The 23,192-nt window shown below is 48.7% G+C and overlaps 4 protein-coding genes across 4 annotated transcripts; all 4 read left to right on the top strand.

The window, feature by feature from the left end:
* Window positions 1-928: 928 nt before the first annotated feature.
* On the top strand, window positions 929-2,665 carry LOC112898609. The gene is made up of 2 exons (XM_025966964.1): window positions 929-951; window positions 1,848-2,665. The coding sequence occupies exon 2, from the start codon at window positions 1,917-1,919 to the stop codon at window positions 2,412-2,414; it is 498 nt and encodes a 165-aa protein (XP_025822749.1). The 5' UTR covers window positions 929-951; window positions 1,848-1,916; the 3' UTR covers window positions 2,415-2,665.
* Window positions 2,666-8,969: 6,304 nt separating this feature from the next.
* On the top strand, window positions 8,970-9,939 carry LOC112897467 (PLAT domain-containing protein 2-like). Its single transcript, XM_025965766.1, has one exon. The coding sequence runs from the start codon at window positions 9,264-9,266 to the stop codon at window positions 9,582-9,584; it is 321 nt and encodes a 106-aa protein (XP_025821551.1). The 5' UTR covers window positions 8,970-9,263; the 3' UTR covers window positions 9,585-9,939.
* A 4,541-nt stretch (window positions 9,940-14,480) lies between these two features.
* LOC112897549 (ethylene-responsive transcription factor 8-like) lies at window positions 14,481-15,258 on the top strand. Its single transcript, XM_025965868.1, has one exon. It carries the CDS (start codon window positions 14,574-14,576, stop codon window positions 15,072-15,074), a length of 501 nt encoding a protein of 166 aa, XP_025821653.1. The 5' UTR covers window positions 14,481-14,573; the 3' UTR covers window positions 15,075-15,258.
* A 6,117-nt stretch (window positions 15,259-21,375) lies between these two features.
* Window positions 21,376-22,632, top strand: LOC112897399 (ethylene-responsive transcription factor ERF098-like). Its single transcript, XM_025965687.1, has one exon. It carries the CDS (start codon window positions 21,562-21,564, stop codon window positions 22,195-22,197), a length of 636 nt encoding a protein of 211 aa, XP_025821472.1. The 5' UTR covers window positions 21,376-21,561; the 3' UTR covers window positions 22,198-22,632.
* Window positions 22,633-23,192: the final 560 nt, after the last annotated feature.

The following is a 23,192-nucleotide window of genomic DNA, read 5'->3' as shown; positions in this document are numbered from 1 at the left end:
AAATGAGCCGTGGGCGCATGACGCACGCACGCCGGCTGACGGGCGTAACAATCGGCTCCTCCTGCTGCGCGTAGGCCGGAGTCGAACCAATAAGCTGCATTGCGCCGCGAATGCCACTGAATTAGCTAGGCTATTCATGTGCACTTGCAAATTGCAATGTAGCTAGCATTCCATGCTGTGTACCCATAGAGTTGTAGCATATGTATGTTCTCCGGCGAGAGCATTACGCCATTGCGATTTGGTATGCACCCGGCCGAACCCGCTCGACGGCTTCCTTGCACGGCAAGGTGCTAATCAACCAAGAGTATCTCACTCCACGCACGCAGCCAGCAGCCGGCCATGGCTCTCCGCCAACGCCGCCGCCCCTTCCCCGTCTCCCCCGGAGCCGTGTGGGCACTACCAGGCGGCTCGCCGACGCCTACAGTGCCGTGGGGGGCGCGTTGCTGGCGGCGGCCAAGTCTGCGCTGCTTCACCCGCGGGCGGCGCTTGTCGCTGCTCTCGGCGTCGACTCCGTCGAGAAGGAGCAAGTCGCGCCGCGCGCCGAGCTCGTCGACCACGGGGAGGCGGCGCTGCCCGGCTCCAACCTAGTCGGCCAGGGCGGGGAGGAGGCGGCGTTGCTCGGCGCCAACCTCATCAAGGATCAGGACCCGGAGATGGCGCCGCTCGGCTCCATCCTCGTCGACACGGAGACGGCGACGCTGGCGGATCTCATGTCTTCGTCGTCGCCCGCGGCAACCACTCTGCCTCCTACGACGTCGCAGCGGACGGGGAGGGCGCGGAAGCCGCACCAGCCTTTCTGGAAGAAGGGCAGAATCTGCCGCGACATCGTCGCTGGCTCACCTGATGCTCGAGTGCGCCGCGACTCCGCGAAGACATCTCTCCCCGAGCAGAACATTGCTGGTGACGCCGATCGCTTCCCCAGCCTCACCTCGTCTACCGCACTTCGGGCTGGTACGTTCTACTGCGAGATCGCTCCGTCACGACCCAATTGATGCTGACGTCAGTCGCTTACCCAATCCCACCTTATTGCCGTCTCATGGTGGTCTTCTCACTGCAAGCCGGCAGCTGCAGCCGAGGGAGCTGCTGTCGCAGCCGCCGTCGCCAATGCTTCTCCCCTTCAAATCACTACTGCTATTCAAGCTGCTCCCCCGCCGCCGCCGCCGCCGTTGCCGGCGGGGTCAGGTGGTTCTGGTGCGGCCCAACAAGGCGCACAACCTGCTGCCGCAGGCGGTGGTGCACCGTCGCCGCCGCATGGCCCTGCTGCCGCTGTGGCTGCTGATCCACCGGCACCAAATGATAGTCTTCACAGCCGGTTTACTTTGTCTGGTTCTGTTTAGTCTAGCGTCTTGCTCCGTTAATTTAAGGCGTAATTCAACTTTTCTATTTAAACCTGTTTCTGGTGAATTAGGGAGAAACTTCATACTTATCTGCATCGTTTTAATTGCAATGATGGTTGTATTTACTGAACAGAATGGTCTTCACAATTGTTTTCTTTAATCCATGTAGTGCCCTGCTCTGTTAATTTATATCTTGATTATGATTGGATTATCAATCAGAGAGACAATCCTTAACTTCATATATATGTATCTAATGGTAACACTTACTAAACAGAATGGTTAGTGCACAGTCAAGTCCCTAAAATCATCAGCTCTTGCAATCTCGATGGAGCATGTAATTTTAATTTCATACCGTTCTGGTCAAGCACAGGTCCACGAGCATTTGAATGTTTGATTTATTGTCAAATATTGCTTTGCTACTCTTTAATGACATTTTTGTTTTATTAACTGGATGTGATCTGTACTTCACTACTAATTCGTCATGACCTCTAACCAAATTCTTTTCCTCAGCGGTATTTCAACTGGGAATCGAATCATCTCAATCTTGCAGTCCAAATCATTTCGAGCATATTTCAGGTTATGGGGTTGGGGGATGCCCTGAAGAAATGGAAGGCTGGCCACTTGAGTGCATACACAGTATTCATGATGATAGCTATTGGAGTGGTCGGTGTTGGGATGATGTCGTCGACGACTGCTGTGGGCATCAATTGGATCAGAATTCTTGCAGCTAATCTGGCACGAGCAACATCCACAGTAGCAGTTGTTCTTCTCCTCATAGCTCTGTCGGAGCCCATTGGCTACGGATGGGGGATTGGCTTCAGCACCTTCATTGCAATCTGCATGATCATCATTTGGGTATGGGGTGACCCTTTGGTCTTTGATACACTGGGAGGTTGGGCTGGCAGGATCAAGACCTGGTGCGGTGCAAGGTGGGGGAGCCTGAAGCTGGGAGTGAGCGCGAGCTGGGATAGCACAAAGCAGAAGAGCCAGCAGAAAGTGAACGCAGCATTGGACAGCATCAAGCAGAGAATGAATGCAGTTCCGCCTCATCAGCAGCCGCCGCGAGCACAGCCATAAGCGGTCGGTGCTTGATTCTGTAGGAAGTAGTAGTAGCAGTAGAAAGCAATAGTAACCAAGTGTTTAGATGCTCTGGAGTCGGTCTGGAGGGTGCTGAGGTGCAAGCACGCTGACTGAATACTGCGTCCGGGATGATATGGTTGGCTGAGTACGTGATGTTTTGGAACGTGCTCCCTTGGTTCTCTGCTCCCCGTTTGTCTTGTGTTCGTGTGGTTCTGACTTCTGATGTTCTGTCCTGTTTTCGTCGTGTCTGCTAGCTCATCCTTCAACTGTTGTGGCGTGTGCACTGTTCAGAAGTAGAGTACTGTATTCTCCTCCCGTGCTAGTGTTTTAGAGCATAATATCTCAATCAGCTTGTGTAAATAAATACTCCATTCTTTCTATCTGGAGGAGTATGTACAAACGGATCAAAGAAAGAGCAGAGAAAAGGTAAGAACGAAGAAGAACAGAGGCTCGATGGATGGCCTCGACCAAGAACGAGAACAGAGGTGCCTCATCAACATTGCCTGAAGTACGTAGTGGCGAAACTGACCCTCAATGTCATAATAGAGCAAATGCCTTTTTCTGACCATCGGCCATTGCCTGAAGTACGTAGTCGCGAAACCCGAAATGTAGTTCGTATGCATAACCCCTCATAAAGAAAGTCCCTCAATAACCATATATATTCAACCAATAATATGCAATTCTATCATAAGTCCAAGAGGCAGACAAGCTTCATCAAGCACAGTCCATGGTGTCGCTTGCAGCTTGCTGTTGATCACTTAACAAGTAAGGCATGTATAATAGTTTGCATAGAAACGTAAAAATTGTATATGGTGGGAAGTCACCTGCCTTGCCTTCCCCTAGTGTCTTGATTTGGTCGAGCAAAGGAGTACCTTTCTAACTTTCTTGAGAATTCGTACCTTCTGCAGAAATACAAGGAAGCACCAATACATCCCCAATAGAAATAAGGTGGACAAAGAATTAAAAGTGACAATATTAGGGTACATATGCATTGTTAGATCAAACAGAAAACTGTCCCTGGACTGGTGGATCCAAGGTCGGAACTAGTGTAAGAGCTGCTGTCAAAGGACAAGAGCGATTTTTCACTTAGCCATGTACCCCTCTTCTATTGGAGCGTGAGTGAAACCAGTAGGCTTTGAGACAGCATGCAGGAGACTACAAAAGCATCCATGGAGAGATGCTTTTCAGTAATATAAAACTGTGGAGACAATATTATTTGCTTTCTGGAGCCAGACTCTCTAACTACCATAGCAAACGATAATTGATAGACATGTATAGCATTCAAAATATGGAGGAGGGTAAGCGTAGTAGCAGTGTTAAATATATAAATCATTGTAACATGAGAAAGTCACTTCATGTTTAAGGTTTGACGCCAGCTTACTTCATACTGCAACTTGGAAGTTGAGCAAGCATGCGACTTTTTTTGAAAAGAATTCAGTTGTTCATTAAATCCAGATTAAGATGTTGCAAAAAAGTTCAGGTATTCTAGATGAGTCCCGCCCCTGAATTTTTAGTCACGCCATCTTTACATGTAAATTACACAAAAAAAGGACACTATAACTCTAGTCATCTTCAGTGGGAAATTACACAAAAAAGAACACTAAAACTCTAGTATAAATCGACTGTAACTAGATTTTTGAATAAATCCAAGTCTATAACTAGAGAGGTATGGCGGCGGCCATTGATGGGTGTCCAAGCAAGTTTGCTCGCCGCGGCTGTGGTAGAATCACGGGACAAGGAGGCCGATGGGAGGCCTTGATGCAACGGTTTTCTTGCCGGCTGTCGCTGGCGCGCGATTGGGAAGAAGTTGAAGTGGTTCGAACATATATAGGGAGTCTAGACTAGAGCATGTCAAAGATTCAGGAAAGCTTACCGGGCGGAGAAGGATGGATCGCCGGCGTCGGCCGGGGCAGCAGCGTCTCCAACAACGACGAGCGAGGTTCGCCGGAGACACAAAACCGACTGCAGCGCGCGTCGGCTTCAGTATTTCACCAAGTCAAGAACGGGCGACACGTGAAGTGAACGGGAGCCTAGCGTAACGGTGGCGGAGCGTGTGCCTCTAGGGCTATGTGGTGAAGGGCGCTGGCAAGGAAAATGATGTGCTAGGATCATGTGATGTCATTCCAGCCCAAGATTGCCAGCAAAATTCTCTATTAACCCTCTATTATTAAACCAAATTGGCAGTAAATTAAAGCCTTACCGTAGACGTGAAGTAAGTATGATAGTGCACCCTCTATTATTACATACTATTAAAAGAGTAAATTGTACCACCATACAACAACTTTGCAAGTGAGTGCAGATTGGTCCAATACCTATCTTGTAAAGTATTTAATTTGGTGTGGGTGCAGATTGGTCCAACAACTTGTAAACTGCTCACTTTGATGCAACTAGGGATGGAGTCCAGTGAAGACCCGTGGGTGCCTAGACACCAGGCCCAAACCAAAATTTTGTTGTTACAATCAATTTTCCACCATATAGGCATCCCTCATGGCCCATTTCTGAGCACCCCCACCAGGCCATCAGACGAGATTGAAGCCCAATTTGATAAGCCCACGCAAGCCCCGGCCATCACTCAATCACTCATATGCATTGCAAAGGTCTTCGTAAAACTTCACAAACCTCACGTGTTATAGAGTGATTTAGCGGGGTGTCACGCACGGAAAGAGTAAAAAAGTGTTCTTTTTAATAGCAGGTTCCACAAGCTAAGTCAGAGATGCAACTGACATTTTTCTTCTTCCTGGGGCACACAGAGGCAACGACCAATCGGGCATGAGAAGTTGAGAGGGGCTCTAGCAAGTGCTGAATTGAGCCGTCTCGTACGAACTAGGAAGCAGGGGGGCTAGCTATCTAGAGACAGATGCAGAAAGCAAGCGCTGTAGCAGGAGGTGGCGAGGAGCTTACCCAAGTGCCTGACGCGGTTGTCAGGAGTATGGAAATGATGTGGCAACGGTGACGAGCGGCGGCGGGGAGCGTCCCAACCCTCAACTGTCAAGTCGATCGATCGATGGCGCTCGGCAGCGTCGACAGGTGAGGAAAACTAGGGTAAACTGGAGCAGTATAGCGCCAGAGTTCAGATCGAGTTGATGGATAAATATTGGAGAAGACATACTCGATGCGGCGGCGAGGACGACGTCGATCCCTAGCTAGAACGAACTCACTGGAACCACAGAATCAAACAAACCATGTCAGGTTGACGAGCAGTGTTTGGATCGGAGCAGGCTGACGCGATGAATTCAGATTTCAGAGAGTGTTCCGTACCGGCAGCGCAGATCGATCGATCGGGTGAACACGGCTGCTCGTTGGTTCCGACTTCTGAGTGAGACGCGCTCGGCCTCTTGCAGATGAACAGAGGGGATGATGGGAGGCGGTGGAGTGTGAGAGTGCTGGCTGACTCTCGCTGGGGCTAGCTGCTCGATCGGCGTGACCTGTGATGCAATGCAAGCTTCTCGTGTTACTTGGTACTTGCCAAAATTGTGCCAACTCAATCTTGGCAGATCTGGCTAATCTCAAGCGCAGCTGGCAATTCAAGTAGTATTATTCCACTTTAGCTAGCCAAATTTTGCTAGCGAATTTCCTTTTAAATATTGGGAGCAAATTTTGCATTTTGTGGACTGGCCGGAGTAGCAATCTTCAGGTAAGAGGGTGGAAAGGAAGTAGCACACATTGTTTTTGCTGCATTCTAGATTGAATAGCAAGGTTAGGAATCTGCATTCGTATGGTGCTCGTTTTCTTGCCAGATCCGAGATCAAATCCCTTGGTTTTGAAGAGAATTAAAATTTTACTTCCTGATCTGGGTAGGCAGCAAGCAGTTCATGTGCACGGCGGTGCTCATTTTGTACAATTTTTGGACCCCTGCAATGACTACTCCATGGTACATTGCACGATGAGCAGCTACATCCGTAGTTGATGATTCAAGGATTCAAGATGCCAAGTCTGAAGGAGCTAAGGATCAGTGCGCGAGATCCAGCTCCGCATCGGGACGGCGGCGGGCTCTCTCCGCACCCTACTGGCATTGTTTCCTGCTCACAGTTTAATCCTGCTTTGTGAGGAGTAAATACTTCTGAGAAACAGAGCAACATGGTTCCTGCTTGATTATCGTGCACCAATTTGTGAGTTGTTTCATGCTCCTATTTTCTGAATTTTCTTCCTGGTTCACGAAAGGAGGTGTTGTTTCTTCGGTGCATCTCATTGATCTCCATGAACATGACCTTTTTTGAATATGTGCAGAGAATATAGATGTTGCAAATATTCAGAGATGTTTGTGGTCTGATGTTTCACAGCAAGATCAATAGCTGAATCTGATATCGAATACTTTCTTTTCTATAAAGGTTGTACATACAAGAGTAGTTTTTTTTTATGGTTCATGGTTGGAGTATTTTCCTAGTTAATGTGCTTGGAATATATGGAGTATAATTTTGTAAGCTTGGTTTGTAGTTTACTAGTACTAAAACTACTACCATCAAGTTAATATGTTTGGAGTATATGGTACAAGTACTGGGAAGTTTGTGCAGTGTAATCGAACTTTAATTTCCAAAAAAAAACAGTAACTGAGTATTGATATGAGCAGTAATATTATCAAACTCAAAGAGTATTATCATAGAATTAGAGGAGTAATAGCAACGGAAATAGCTTTTCTATCATGGGGTTGATGTCATAAGTAATTTTACTTCTCACATATTGGAAAATTACTCCAGTAAATTACTTGTCCAAGTAGGCCGCATCCTATGCACTGCATGGCAAGCAAAGAGATCATGATTCATGACTACTGCATGTTGACCGACCATGTTGACCGCGCTCTAGTAGTAATGTTAAGCTTTTACGTATCGCAAAAAAAAAATGTTAAGCTTTTACGCCAACATTTCGTATTTTTTTTTTACTTCCTTGTCAAAGCCACGCAAGGGAACCGAATGGGTACCCTTTTTACTTCCACTGCACCTCCACGTAGACACACTTAACTTCTACGTTTGCCTTTTTACTCCCTCAACATCGTCACGTAGTAAATATTCAGCTCGCCGGAGATCCGACGTATACGCCGCCAACGATCAGGAACTCCACCAATAGACCCGTGCGTGCTGGATTCCTGAATAGACCAGCCCTATATATACATATATATATATATATGTATGTATATATATGTATATATGTATAGGTATATATATATATACAAAAAGGTTCCAATGTCATAATAAATGGCAGTTTTTAAGAGAGGCATGCACACACACATATACATATACATATATATATATATATATATTTGGCATATCGAATTCTGATATAAAGAATTCATTGCCAAGGATGCGCATGGAGTAGTTTCCCTCGAGGCAATCGCTGCTGATGTAATGCCCAGGCGAAAGAAAGAGGGAGTGGGGTAGATGATGAAGTCCATGCATATCGTCAAGCTCTTCACAGCACAGGGATTACCACAAAAAGCTCATTAGCAGAGCGTCGCTACCCCATATTTTTCCTCAATTCCAGTCATCTCTCGTGTGAGCCCTTCCATTTTTGTTCGTTTCCTTCTTTCTCCGTTCTGTTTCCGGTCATGCAGTAACACCGTACCGTGTGTTTCTCAACGAGGTAAAACCTACTACAAATAAATTTGAATACAAAAATTAATTTTGATTTAGGTTGTATGATTAGAATTCAAGAAGTATGAATAGGAGCCAAAAGTTTCAATTCTAAAAATATTTTGATCCACTGACAAAATGTAATTGTTTATTTGAGTGCTTAAGAATTGTGTGAACCTTTATTATTTGGTGGTACAGAACCCTATCTCAACTTCAAATACCTTTGAATTTGGATTTAAATCAAACTTCTAAACCTCACGATCGGCCAACATCTTTCCTGGGTCATCTCCTCCTCCCTGCTGGGCCAACAGGGCCCAGCTCCGCTCCATCCTCCCTCTCACTGCCACACGGGTCCCACCCATCAGCCCTAGAAGCTTACGTGGTTGTGCTTGCTTTGTTTCAAGCTATTCCAGGTTTGTTTACCGATCAAGTGATTTGTTTACCGGTCACTGATGTAATTCTTAAAAAGCATCAGTATGTAAAATCCCTTCTCTACCAATATATGCACGGCAAATTTCTTGCCGGTTGCTTTTCAAAAAAAAAAAACATAGAACATTAACCTTTTCAGTTTTCTTCTAGCTGTTCCCATTCATTTCTAAGCTGGCATACGAACCCAACACACAACATCCATTAAGAAGGATTCCGTTCTTGCATATATAGACGCAAAAGAAGAGTTTCAACAATAAGCAAGGGAGAAGAAAACTAAATAGAAAAAAGTAAAAAACAGTTATTTGTGAACCCATTTTTTTTTCCCCTGATGATGCGAACCGTGTTATCATTTCCGTATATATAAATTGGCACATGGCAGAAAGGAGGCAGGCAGGGATGCGACTGCATGCGAGGCCGTCCGTGCCTAGCTGCATGTGTTTGTTTTCAATTCACGATCGTGACAGAATATCGAATTTTCGACCACAGAAGCTAGCTACCCCGGCGAGAACAACCATCACGGCCACCTATAAACAACCCCACAACATACGCTGATCATCAGACCTCATAGACACAGCAAATCAAGCAGCAATAAGGTAGTCTCTGCCATGAAGGTTTATTCCATCACTGTCCTCACTCTCATCGCAGTCTCTGCAAGCCATGCCTTCGCACTGTCATCCCTGCAGGGAGAGGGCGAGGCTCGGCTCGACTCGACTCTAACATCATCGCCGGCGCCTCCTCATCCGCAAACCTATGCCTCTACGAGATTGTTGTCAAGACCGCGCCGGGGATCGAGGGCGCCGGCACCGACGCCCGCGTCTACCTGAAGCTGTCCAGCGCTGACGAGAGCGACGCCATGGAGTTCCCGGACCTGGAATCCTGGGGCTGGATGGGCCCCGGCCACGACTACTTCGAGTCGGGCAACATGGACATCTTCGGCCACGCGCCTCGCGAGTGCATGGCCGCCATGCCGTGCAAGATGCTGCTGGTGTCCGACGGGTCCAGCGGCAAGCCCGATTGGTACGTGAACTTCGTGGAGATCATCCAGATCGACACGGATCTGTCCGTCTTGGTCCGCAAGTTCTTCATCAATGGGTGGCTATCCGTCAACAAGCCACCCTACCAGCTCTTCGCCTACCAGGACTTATGTGGCAACGACAACACGGCAGTGGCATGAGCAAGTACAAATCGTGCCGTGTATATATAGACACACGCACGCACGTGCATGATCTATGATAGATATATGCACGGCACCAATGATATATAATAACGGCCTCTTTGGTTCCAGTACTGACCACACTTCCTAACCCAGGAAGTAGTGGATTTGTTGTCTGGGCCAGGAAGCCCGGTCTAGGGTTCCAGCCAAATAAACCCGAAGTTTATGACTTACTCGGAACTATGATGTCTTAACTTACCTGCATACATGCACATGTGTCATCAAAATGGCTGTGCCTATGCTTAAATATTTTCTAGAGCTGGCAATGTATGTCTTGATCGACGATTAATAAATTGAACCCATCAGTTATGAGTCATTTATAATGTGCATACATAGTTTAAAAAAAAGAGTAAATTAAAATGCACCCCAGGTCGCTAAACTTATACCCTTGTGTCAGTTAGCCCCTAAACATTCAAAATGAATATTTGGGTCCTGGGTTCATCCCGGTCCCAAGCATGCCACGGTCCCAAGCATGCCACGCGAGCTCCAAGTATCGACGTGGCATGCCATGTGATCGCCATGCTGGCGAAAATTTATAAAAAATCCCCCTATATAGTGTTCTCTTCTCCAATTTACTCCTTTCTCTCTCCCTCTGAATGGCAACTCAAGGGCGAGCTGCCCAAGGCTAGGCTATGGCTGATGGTGGCTTGGCCGGCCGTGGGCTGCCGGCGTCAAGCTGGACGGTGAGGGCACCGCGGCCAGCACGCCAAGGCGCAGCCGTGGCGTACGGGGATGCGGTGCAGGGCCGCGCGGAGGTGGCCCGCGACGGGTGGAGCGATGGTAGCGAGTTGGTCGCAGCGGCGCGAGGGGCGGCGGAGAAAAGGGCCGGGAGGCGAGGGCGGCACCATGGTGCTCACCATGGAATCGGCTCGGGTGGAGGAAGGCCGGAGGAGGTTTGTCGGCGTGCGGCTTGAAGCTCCGGCGAACTTCAATGGCGACCGGCCGGGGCGGAGGTGATTCCGGCCGGCAAACAGCCAAAACGGGTGTGAAAAGTGGCGGGGTAGGTGGAGGAGGAGGTGGGGAGGCTATTGCGGAGAGAATCAAAGAGGGAAGGGGTGTGGCCCACGTATTGCAGCCGGCAGCGGAGGCAGCTCAGCTCGGCCCGAGCTGGGAGAAGAGAGAAAGTGGAATAGGGAGGCGAATGGCGCAGAGGAGGAGGGGAACGCTGGCCCAAGGAACCCACGGCCCCACGCGGTGGTGGCGTACCCGTCCGTGGCTGTCCGGTCCCCAGCTGGTTAGCAAGCCTCATGCCACAAGTGTTACTCGACCCCTCATGGGCGTGCCGCTGATCAGCCATCCCTGTGTAGATAGTGAACTGTTTGTGTATTGACCAAGTTGCGTGCAAACCTGCAACGTAAGAATAATTATAAACAGTCAAACATAACAAAAAGAGTAATGGTTTCAGTGGATCCCTTTCTAATTCGACTGCGACGACTGAAAATCTTTGAATCTGTTGGAGCATATAAGGCTGTCTGAACCTGTACTCGTGCCACTTGAAGGCTAGGGAACACGGGACGGCAGATGATTGCTTGTATGGAAGGCGAGGCGAGTGTGCATTTCCATGCACCGCTCCGTGAATATCGATGTCTGAATTTACACGAAGCTTCAAACATCGTGTAGGTAAAAAAGCATGGCTAGGCGCGTAGGCGTAGCTGACAGTACAGGTGGGAGGATGATGAGGTAAAATAGAAATTCATCGCAAGAAAACGCCCTCTCAAAACCTTCACTTCGGAGAGAGTAAATGTGCATAGGTTTCAAAATATGCAGAAATGTTACATGACGGGGGGAGAGACGGTATGAGCTCGAGGAAATAATGAGAAGTGTGCAATCCAATGATGAAGGATATGCGCTAGTTTGGCAATATGATAGTAAGGGTATTTACACTGCTCAATCCTTATATGCAGTGATTAATTAACTAACTTTCAGTTTGGAAAATTCAGAACACCCCCCCCCCCCCCCCGCCCCGCCCCGCGTCAGGTCTTACTTTGGTTGTTGTCTCACAATAAACTACAGATAACTTGATTAAAAGAAACATCTCTAAACCTTTACACCGCCAATTGTGCAATGAAAACGAGTCGATCCCCCATTTGTTCTTTGATTGTATAGTTGCTAGACATATGTGGGAGTATGCGAATGGTCATCTCCACATCCAAAATTCAGTCGTTTGAGGATATGGTTTGTAAATGGCCCTGTGGGGGCAGGTTTCAAACTCTTAACTGCATCTCTGCTGAAAGGTGCTGGAGGATTTGGCTAACCAGGAAGGACATGATTTTTCGTCAACAGAGCTGGCGAAGCACAAAAACCATCCTAAGGAGGATCTGGCGCTGTATGACGGCATGAAGAAACTCGAGTTAGGACCTGAATGGCTGAATGTGTGAAGCCTACGAGTACCTGAAGATCGTTCATCGTTTCGGCGTCCTGTCGTTTCGCTTTTTCCTGCTTTCAGTGTGCGCTTTCAGACTTCAGTAGGCTCAACGGGTGGTGTTCTGTAGGGTACTCCTCTTTGCTGTGTCCTGGATGGAACCTCGTTAAAGATGCTGTGACTTTCTACCTTGTTAATGAAATGGGGCAGGGCGAGTTTCGCCTGTCTGTTCGAAAGATGTTAGGTGGGTGTGTGCGAAATTAGGGACTATGGCCCCGTTTAGATCGCTTCCAAATTCCAAATGTTTACACTCTCTCTCCATCACATCAATTTTGGGACACATGCATGGAGCAGTAAATGTATGTAAAAAAAATAACTAATTGCACAGTTTAATTGTACATCACGAGACGAATCTTTTAAGCCTAGTTAGTCTATAATTAGATAAAATTTGTCAAATACAAACGAAAGTGCTACAGTAGCAAAAAGTTCCAACTGTTATAAAAATTTGCAATCTAAACAAGGCCTATGTAAAAAAACTGACTGCTAAAATGTCGCAGAAAACAAGGAATGAAAGAACTGATTGCCAAAAGTGAAAATTTTCTACTCCCGGCGCCGGCATGGTCCGTGGAGCCTGCCCGCCTATGCGACACGAGCAGCGGAAGCAGCCGCGCGCGTGGTCGCGGCGGCGACACGCATCGCCTGGCAAGCGGGCACCCGCGGTACCTTCGAGGCAACGCACCCATGTCGGCAGCCAGCCACCAGCAGACGAGCGCAGCGGCAGGCAGGCCGAGGAATTAAAAAATCCCGGCGGCGCTCCTCTGCTGGCATCCGCGTGCGTGCGTACGGCGCCGCCCAGGGCAAGCCGGCTGAGCTCCAAGCCACCGACGCCCGAGTATATATTAAAATCCGCCGCGGAGTCGCCGCCGCCGGCAACCGAACCCCGCGCTGGCGGGGGGGGGGGGGCGGGGGGGGGGGGAGGGGTGTCGTGGCCGGAACGTGCGCGTGCGGCGCGAGAAGCTGCGCAGGTCTGGAACACGCATCACCTCGTTGCGCCACCATTTCCTTCGGTAAACTAGTCCAGACCATCCCTGTACACACACCCTTGAAGATACAAAAGCCGCTGCTAGAAGTCGTTTTGGACATAGCATAAGAAATATAGTCGGTCGAGATATTCTGAATTTGCCATCTTTGCCCCCTTGCAAGTTGCCACAAACCAAGTTAAAACGATGTGGCACGACTCAGAAGTTTAGTCCTCAAAATGAACATGAAAAGTTATGCTTGCGCGTACGGATAGAAGGCGGAATTGCCTGTTTACACCCCCTCATGCATGTTTTCCCATGCAAATGATGCTCAATCTCGTCCTCAACTATGGGTGTGTTCGTTTTCTCCCCTCTAAAGTTTAGATCCGTCGCATCAAAGAGAATCTTGCTATTTAGAAGTATTAAATAAAATCTATTTATAAAACTTTTTGCATAGATGGGTGCTAATTCGCGAGACAAATTTAATAAGCCTAATTAATCCATAATTTACCACAGAGATGCTACAGTAATCATCCGCTAATCATGGACTAATATACCTCATTAGATTCGTCTCGCGAATTAGCCCTGGGGTTCTGTAATTAGTTTTGTAATTAGACTTTATTTAATACTTCTAAATGATAAGATTTTTTTTGATGTGACACCTCTAAACTTTAGACTCTGAGAAACGAACACACCCTGTATCCGGCTAGGCATTCTAAGTTGTCAAACTTTCAGTTCGGTCAAATAGGTCACCGCTAGCTAAGAACCTGTAGTGTTTTGAGGAAGCTAGGTCTACACATGTAAAATTTTCGTGTACACTCCTCTAGTTTGATGTGCGTGTAGCCACAAACAGAGCAAAAGCGTGTGATCTCGAAGACTGGGATTAGAAACGGCAGCACTGTGGAAGAGTATAGACACTAGCACAATTAATTTTCATAGTCTCGTTTCTTGGAGGATAAGAAGAGGCACTGAAACTATAGCCACATGCTAAAAGGCTCGGAAGCAACATTACTTCTGCTTATTTTTGTTTGCAGCAATAGTAAGATAATTTGATTGATGATAAATGGGAATATTTTTTGGCTAGGTTTATAGCTTCATTTATATCTATAGATTACTTGGTGACAAACGTAACCACCACAGCAAAAACAAAAAGGCCAAAGGTTACTTTTGAGTGAGATGACCTCAACGACGACCGATGGAGCGTCGCTTCTCCGTCCGACGGCTCGGCCGGCAACCGACGCCGGCCGCCCGTCCCCTCGAGCCAGCGCGGCAGCGGGCAGGCTCGTTGGGGCGCCGACGGACGCGACGCGCGCGGGAACGCCCTGCGAAACCGGCGGGAGGGAGGGGAGCGGCCGCCGAAACGCGAGGCCCGCTGGCCAAGTCAACAGTCAGACCTCCCTTCCCGCGTGGGCCCCGCCGCCCTCTGACCCTGTATAAAATTCGCGCGTCCCCGCCATCCCGATCCCATTCTCCCATCGTCCCAACTAGGCCTCGAAAGCGAAGCTGAGCAGCAAGCGCGCGCACACGCCTCCAATCCTCCGTACAGCCAGCTCGACCGATCCATCATCCATGGCGCCGAGGAGGCCCCCTTCGCCGGCCGGAAGCAGCAGCAGCGGCGGCGGCGGCAGCGCTGAGCGCGCGGCGGCGGAGCAGCAGCCGAGGCTCCGCGGCGTGCGGAAGCGGCCGTGGGGCCGGTACGCGGCGGAGATCCGCGACCCGGCGCGGAAGGCGCGCGTGTGGCTGGGCACCTTCGACACGCCCGAGGAGGCCGCGCGCGCCTACGACGCCGCCGCGCGGAGGCTCCGCGGGCCGCGCGCCGCCACCAACTACCCCGCCGCCCCCGCGGCGGACGAGCCGTGCCCGCCGTCCTCGTCCGCGGCCGACTCGCTGCCAACGACGGCGGCGCCGGCTCGGTCGCCGTACCTGACTGCGACGGTGCCCGCCGCGCCGGCGCTGCGGCAGTTCCTGCCGCTGAAGGGCGAGGAAGAGCGGAGCCGCTGCTTCCCCGGGTCGTCGGTGGGCCTGGGGCTGGACCTCAACCTGCCCCCGCCGGCCGAGATGGTGATGTAGTAACGGAAATGGAATCAGCCAAGCTGATTATTGGGTAGCTCATGCTCAGCTGAAACGAAATGTAAATAGGCAGCTAGCTCCTAGTTCGTGTTTCGTCTGTGTGGTTAACCAGCTAGGTCTCACTTGTTCTGATCTCTCGCAAATTCGCAATGCAAGAACGAGAAAATTAACTTTTTTTTTACTAGCCCCAGCTGGTCTCTCCTGTGCAGTTCTCTACTTTTTTTTGTTTTGGAAGATGAAATTAATCTCCCATTTGCAAGCATACTTGCACGACCCCGTCACCTCCGTAATCTCTCCGTTCTGTCCGTCCCCAGTAGCGGCAGGCACGGCGAGGCTTCGAGGCAGCGCACGCGCCCGTGTCGTGTCGGCAGCTTGGGGGGAGGTGGACGGAGGAATAATTAAAAAGATCGGGGGGCGTCGCGCCAGTACTCCTTGCCGGGCAGCAGCGACGCGTGTGGCACCCGCACCGTCCAGTCCTGGCGGCGGCGGCGGCGTGAGCGCGACGCCTTGCTCCCTGCGGCAGGTGCGCGCGCCGCCCCGACGACTCCAGGAGTGACCCGGCCGCCGCCGCCCCGTCCGCGTGCCGTGCGCGCTCGCAGGTCGCAGCGCAGGCGCCGCCGCCAGCATATTCCCCCCGATTTCTTTTTTCCCCTCCGTGACGCTGCCTAACTTTTATACTATCGCGGAGAAAATGAAACGGCGGGTCGATGCCGGTGGAAAGAGGGCGGTTCGACGCCTCTTTTCTGCTGTAACCGGCCGCCGCTCCACTGTCACCGCGCCGAAAACTGCCTTCTTCTTCCTTCGGCCATGGTGCTGTGTTCAAGCAGCGGCTCGCCCAACTCCTGTCGTACGGATCCATTGCCCCCTCCATGCCAGGGGCGGTGTTAGCAGCGAGAAGGTGATGGGGTACTAACAGGCGGACCCAGGAACTGCCAACGAGGGGGGGGGGTGTGATCTAAGCTTAGTAAAAGCTCAAGCGTCTTGCGTGTTTAATTGTTGTATAATTTTTCTTCAACCTCCACTGATTTTTTGGCAGACTCAAGTACAAGCAGCTGAAAAGTGAAATGCTGCCGTGACTCGGAGGTACACTCGGCAGCCGGTCTCGGGACGTCGGTTTCCTGATCGGACGGCTGCGTGGGCGACCTGCTCGGCCGGACCCCCACCCCACGCGAGCCCCGCGAGTCGAACCGGATACGAGCCAGCGCATCGCAGGGCGGGCACGCTAGCTCGCTCGCGCGCGCACGGCGCCGACGCGCAAGAGAAACGGGCCCGGCAAAACCGACGCCACGAGCCGCCGAAACGCCCCGCTGAGGGTCGGCGCCGCGGGCCCCACGCCAGGAGCCGGCCTCACCTTCCTTCCGCCTCTCCCGCATGGGCGCCAGACTCCACCTCACGCCGTCACCGTCACCGTCACCGTCACCGTCCCCCCTCCCCCCCCCCCCCGCCCGCCCTCCTCTCGCGGTGTATATTTCTATATGTTAAAGCTTCGACGCTCCGCGGCCCGTCAGGTGGTCCACGTATGCTAAATTGATTTGCTCCGTCCTATGCGCAGTGGTCGTTGCTTGCGGCCTCCAGGGACACGTTCTGCTATGGCATTGGACGGAAGATTCTGGTGCCCGCTCGAGAGCCCGTGAGCCTTATTTTTTGAGCGCACGATGCTTCCTCCTCCTCCTCTCCCACTTCCGTTCTCCATTTCCATCCCCTCTCGCTTCCTCTTGTCGATCACATCCGCCAGCGGTCATGATCAATCTCGCGCCGATAAGATATCAAGCTCACCATGGAGGTCGATGCGGCAGTACAGGCGACCCCGTGCTCGTTGCCGGCACAGACGCTCGCCATTGCCACCTCCGCCTACATCTTCTCGAGCACCTCCGCCAACGGCAACCTTGCACTGGCGCTCATCTTGCTCCTGACCGTGGCGTCCATCGATCTGCAGATGCCGGTGAGCAGCACGCCATCACCGGCAGCCGCGCTAGCGACCTCGACGCCATCGAGGACGAGCCTTCCGATGCCCGCAGGAGCCGGCTCGCTACAGGCTGCCGTGACGGAGTCTCCCGCTCACCCTCCTCATTTAAGACTCCGGCCAGCCTCCCCAAACCCTAGCCTCTTTCGTTTTTCACCTTGTCCTCCATTGCCGCTACCACTGCCTCCTTCCCCGACGCCGGCCGCTCTCACATATACTGTATTTTCTTCCTCTACCTTCTCTTTGCTTCGAGCATATCTCTCTGCTCTGGACTACACAGCAGATAGCGACTGCCTCCATATCCGTCCATCAGCACCGCGTTGTCGCAAGTGCATCCCCTGCAAGAAGAGGTTCCACTTTGCATATCTACCCACCTTGTGGCCAGCCAGATACTGCCCCATCACTCTGACCAGCAACTCGATCGCGAGCAGGAATTTGGGAGGAAAAGTTAAGACTGTAATAGCTAAGCCTACAGTTTTTTTTCTAAGCATGCCTGCCTATGCATTGCATTGTACCTGAAAGATCATCCAATCTATATCTTTCCTTGATCAACTCCTTTGTTTTTTTCATCTGTGTATGAAATCTCATATTGCATCTCCATATAAACTATATTAGTTGCATATTATGTGTTCGATGGAATGCTCATGTAACATGTGTCCAGAGCCTGTTGCTATTTTTTAAAAATTTGGATTTCATCTGCAAAGTTAGCTGCAGGCCACTCTAGGAAACATGTCTAATCTTTACTTTAGTATTGCAAATCTGCACTTGAATTTTTTAGAAAATATTTATTTACCTAAAATCATCTTCTACCTTCCTCCTTGCACCTTGATGATAAATCATTGGCTAGGCTTCCTCAATATTGTTCCTTTAATGGTCTCTTTGCCTTGTGTTGCAGCTTGCAGTAATATCATATATCCATTTTATGTTATTGGATAATGACTATTGACTAGCTAATAATCTGGAGAACACCATGAAGCTTTGCCCTAGGCGCGCGATGTTTGAGCTAATCCAACAAGCAACTTCGTGATTCCAGATGCAGGAAATGTACTATTTATTGGTAATTGTTTTAGATTTTCATGTACTTAGAGAGTAACCAATTTAGTATATGGTGCTTTATATACCTTCTGTGACTACCTTAAAGGTTGCAGTATTGCAGTATCACTCATGACTAGCAATTCTATTTCTGGAGGGCCTGCAAGCTGCTGCGATAGATTCTACATTTTAAACTTCAAGCAATCTTTTTATTCATGTGGTTTTCCTGTAACTCCTTTGATTAAAATTAACTTCACCATGATAGAGAAAAGCCATGTAAGCGAATCTCTACTGCACTATTAGGTGGATCATTTTTTTTCCCAATCTACAATATTTGATGTTTAATTACAAAATAATTTGGATCCACGGGTGGATCAATGATCTAAGTACGACCCAGTAAATTTTGCAACTTAGTTTTGCATATGTTTATTTGCCATTTAAGTTCCAGCATCAAATTTTACAGGACTCTTATTTTTAATTTGGCGACTAAATTGAAAAGGTGCCTTTCCTTTTACTTTGTTATCCATGAAGATGAATTAGGCTCTTCTTTTGCTTTCATTTCTACGCAGATTGCTAAGGGCTATTGGGGTATAATAAAAACCTATCCAGATTTCTTACATAGAGGTGTCACCTTACTCTGAATCTAAAGTCCCGATATCAAAGGTTACAAAGGAGGAATCAATCTTGCATGAATGTTTTAAGGTGATCATCTTTTATCAATTTTATTGATGGAACATGCGACAACATTTCTAATTTCAGAACCACCTATTTTTTCCTTGCCCAAATCTTATTGATCTTAATTCTATACTGCAGGTTTTGTGCTGCCAGTACAGTGTAACCTTCTTTAAACCCACTGCGGCAATGTAGACCTGTACTATTTCCTGAAAACTGGCAAGGTAATGCACAGTTTGTTTTGCCTAAGACATATCTCGTTCTTTGACTGTACCTGTGGTAGATTAATGCATTGCTTGATACGGTTGTTTATTCATGTAGTAGTGCTTAGTTCTAGTAAGTTTGTGATTATTTCTTCCAATTATTGTTTGATTTGGGCAGCTGGAAAGGAAAGTGCTGCTTTCACTTTGGTTACCATAAATTGATATATCCTTATTGTACTTATGGTATTTTCGTTCTGCCAAATTGTATCTTATAGGTGACTAAAATGAAAAGGTGTCTTTCTTTTTACTTTGTTTACCATGAAGATAAATTAGGCTCTTAGTTTGCATTTATTTCTGCGCAGATTGTTAAGGGCCATGGGGGTATAATAAAAGCCTATGCAGGTTTCTTACATAGACGTATTACCTTGCTCTGAATCTAAGTCCCGGTATCAAAAGTTGCAGAGGAGGAATCAGTCTTGCAAGAATGTTTTAAGGTGATCATCTTTTATCAATTTTATTGACAGAATATGCGACAACATCTTTAGTTTTAGAACCACCTACTTTTTCCTTGCCCAAATCTTGTTGATTTTAGTCCTATGCTACAGGTTTTATGCTGCGAGTATAGTTGTAATCTTCTTTAAACCTACTGCAGTATTGTAGACTTGTGCTATTTTTCTGGAAACTGGCAGGATAATGCACTCTTTATTTTGCCTAAGACATATGTCAGTAGCTATGCTGTTGTTTAAATTCTTTAATTGTACCTGTAGTTTTATTTTGAGCTATGCAAGGGCAATATGAGGGTTTGTATATCCTTGTGGCTTATTTATTTCACTTTGTGGCGTGCTACTCTTTTTCATAGAGAATATATCCATGCAAATTAATTAGATTGCTAGAAATCTGCTCAAATTGTTGATCTCTTCTAAAACAACTACCACCTATTTGGTGAGCTACTACTTCTACCTCAACATGTTCTTAATTTGCCTTTCATTATATGTTTTACTAAGCAGTACTTCTTCTATTCTAATATATATATATATGTGTTATATATAAGGCATGTGCATGTCATGTATGTTTAGAGATATGTACATATGTACATGACTATATGGTTACATAAAAGATATATGCGTTTCCTCATAGATATTGTAAATTAAGGATGGCTACTGGGCTAACATTGTCTGTTATTATCTATATTCTTTAGAACAAAGTAGTTCCTTTCCTTTTCTAGGCTTAGTGATTTGATTTCCTTTTCCAATCCAACCTCAATTATTTCCCAACCAACCATCCCAAGAATCAATACCACTGCAAAGAAAAATAAACAACTCATTCATATTTTCGCATTTCGGCTCCTTGGCACTCTCCTACTGCGAACAACAATATGGACGATTATACTGTGGATATGTGTGCCAAGTCTAAGAGGATCAACTTCATAGCTCTGAACTCATTCTTACTTCAGCTTCTACTAACATTGGAGTGTCACCAAATTTTATGCAAAAAAGATCTCATATTTTCAGTCCACTACGGTCAAAGAAATCATCTCTACTTTTGCTCATCAAGAGCGGAATCAAAGGTATCTCCACCGACTAAGATACGAATAAATAAATTAATATTTCAATCAGTTGTTATACTCACTTTAAAACTAAATCTAGCTCTATTTTACAATCCGTAACTTATATTTTTATATTAAAATTTTCCCTTGCAGGGAATAATAAGAAGAAACTATGTCGAAGAAGGAATTAAGATATCTAATAATGCAAGTAACTATGCATTACCACTAACCACTAAGAATAAATATAATGATTCATTTCTGCCAATGATGCTTTTATTGTCTTTGCCTATTAGCATCAGAAACTAGCATATTTCCACTAATTAAAGTAAAAAAACTAAGTTATTATCCGAAATATTTATTACAATTATTTCTAATTTAGTACCAATAGGCAACATCGGGAGAAAAACACTAGACCTCAAAATAGGAATCAGCAAGAGAAAAAATTTGTTAGAAATTAGCCCTTTCCTTAGTACCGGTGTCGGAAAGAATAATTTTATTAGAAATTAGCCCTTTTTCTTATTGGTATAAGGGTTGGTATGAGGATTAGGAAGAGTGATTAGGATACCTTTCTGACCATATCTAACATTTTGTTATAACATTTGTTTCTTCCAATCTATATTGCAGAATAAGTAGGAATTACCATCAGACTCATCTTCATTTTGTACCCTATGTATCTGTACTATGAATCAATCTTTTATGTACCTATATTATCAATCAGATTAAATAATGACAGTTTTGTACATGTTGCAGTAGACGTTGTAAATTAATAATATTAATATTTTATTTAATTAATTTTAGCCATTTATCTTTTATATAAAAAAATGTATCTTAATATTGTAAAGTTAATGTTAATATTACTATATTAATAAAATAAATCTCATTACAATAGGTGCACGGGGCGCACTCAAAGTACTAGTATATTAATATTCCCGCGCCTCCCCAGCGGCATCCCCATCCATCCATCCTTCACAAGCTTCAACAGCGAAGAACAGAGCGAGAAGCCGGCCAGCCAGCGAGCGGCGAGGACGCGAGAAGGGCAGCGACAACCAGCCAGCCGGATACAAGCGATCCATGGCTCCGAAGAGGTCGTCTTCGCCGGCTGGGAGCAACGGCAGCGCCATGTGCGCGCCGGCGGCGGCGGAGCAGCCGAGGCTCCGCGGCGTGCGGAAGCGGCCGTGGGGCCGGTACGCGGCGGAGATCCGGGACCCTGTGCGGAAGGCGCGCGTGTGGCTCGGCACCTTCGACACGCCCGAGGAGGCGGCGCGCGCGTACGACGCCGCCGCGCGCAGGCTCCGCGGGCCACGCGCCGCCACCAACTACCCCGCCCAGGACCCGAAGGCCGCAGAGGCGGCTGCTGCTCCAGCGGCGAGCGGGAGCGCGGTGCTATCCGAGGACGCGTCATCCTCCTCCTCCTCCTGCCGGGACTCGCCGCTGGCGGTGACGGTGGCGGTCGCGGCGCCCCAGTCGCAGGACCTGAGCCTAGCGCTCCCGGCCATGGTCGCCGCGCAGCCGTACCAGCTGTTCCTGGACCCGACGGCGATGGTGGCCGTGGCGCCGGCGCTGCTGCAGTTCCTGCCGCCGAAGAGCGAGGAAGAGCAGAGCTTCCCAGGGTCGAGCTCCTCCTCGTCGGTCGTGTTCGACGCGGCGCCGGCGTTGGGCCTGGGGCTCGACCTGAACCTGGCGCCGCCGGCCGGGATGGTGATGTAGAGACAGACCAATCAATTGCTCAATTAACACAGTAGGAATTATTTAGCTCATGGATCCACATGCCATCAGGTGTAAATAGGCTGAAGATTTGTGTATGCGCCGAGATGGTGATGCAGCGAATTAAGGAAATTTACCAACACTCAAATGGCTTCTTCTTCTTCCTCTTCTTCTTCTTCTCCATCAGAGCCAATTGGCCCTGTGAATTCTTATCAAACAAAAAATGGCCCTGTGAAACAATTGTAAATAGGCAGCTAGCTGTTAGCATAGGTCTCACTTCTTCTCATTCGTTGCAAGGAGGAGCAAAGATCTCTCGTGTGTGGTGTGGAGTTTGTTGTTCTTGAAGAACAATATGTTCATTCATTTGCAGTTGCAGCATGCACAACCTGATTACGTCAAAGTGATCAGCATGAAAGATCTATAAGGTCTATTTCGACATGCGTCGACATTGTCAACTCATTCAGATTATCAGATGCCAGAGTACACAGATCTTCAGCTCAGGGGCCTTGTTGCCATTGCAATAGGAGAGGGCGCGTACAACTGAGGAGACGTGGACCGCGTCACGCTCCGGCATCTCTCCGCCCTGTCCCGGCCGGCAGCGGCAGCGATGCGCGGCGGCGGCGCGGTCAACCTCAAGCCCGCAAGAAGCGAGCTGCCGAGAGACGCGGCGGCGGCACGTTCCGCCCATCCCTGGCAGGCACGCCGGGGGCTTCGAGGCAGCGCACGCACCCGTGTCGTGTCGGCAGCCGCCGCCGCATCGTTGGGGGACTTGGACGGAGGAATAAAAAAATCGGGGCCTGGCCACTAGCGCTGGCCGCTAGCTATAGCTCGGCGTGGGCAGCGGCGACGACGCGTGTGGCGGGCGGGCGGGCACCGTCCGGTCCTGACAGCGGCGTCCGCGTGCAGATGCGCGCGCCGCCGCCTCCACCTGCCGCCAGCGGTTTTTAAAAAGTTCGCGGACCCGGCGGCGCGCGCCCGCCGCGGGGACCACACGCTAC

The sequence above is a fragment of the Panicum hallii genome, chromosome 6 (assembly GCF_002211085.1).
Source record: "Panicum hallii strain FIL2 chromosome 6, PHallii_v3.1, whole genome shotgun sequence".
Taxonomy (NCBI): domain Eukaryota; kingdom Viridiplantae; phylum Streptophyta; class Magnoliopsida; order Poales; family Poaceae; genus Panicum; species Panicum hallii.
Note: the sequence above shows the minus strand (reverse complement) of the source record. Positions and strands in the feature narration are given on the sequence as shown.

Excerpts from the sequence above, each read along its gene's own strand:
- LOC112897549 (XM_025965868.1), top strand. The coding sequence starts at position 14,574 with ATGGCGCCGAGGAGGCCCCCTTCGCCGGCCGGAAGCAGCAGCAGCGGC.
- LOC112897399 (XM_025965687.1), top strand. The coding sequence starts at position 21,562 with ATGGCTCCGAAGAGGTCGTCTTCGCCGGCTGGGAGCAACGGCAGCGCC.
- LOC112898609 (XM_025966964.1), top strand. The coding sequence starts at position 1,917 with ATGGGGTTGGGGGATGCCCTGAAGAAATGGAAGGCTGGCCACTTGAGT.
- LOC112897467 (XM_025965766.1), top strand. The coding sequence starts at position 9,264 with ATGGAGTTCCCGGACCTGGAATCCTGGGGCTGGATGGGCCCCGGCCAC.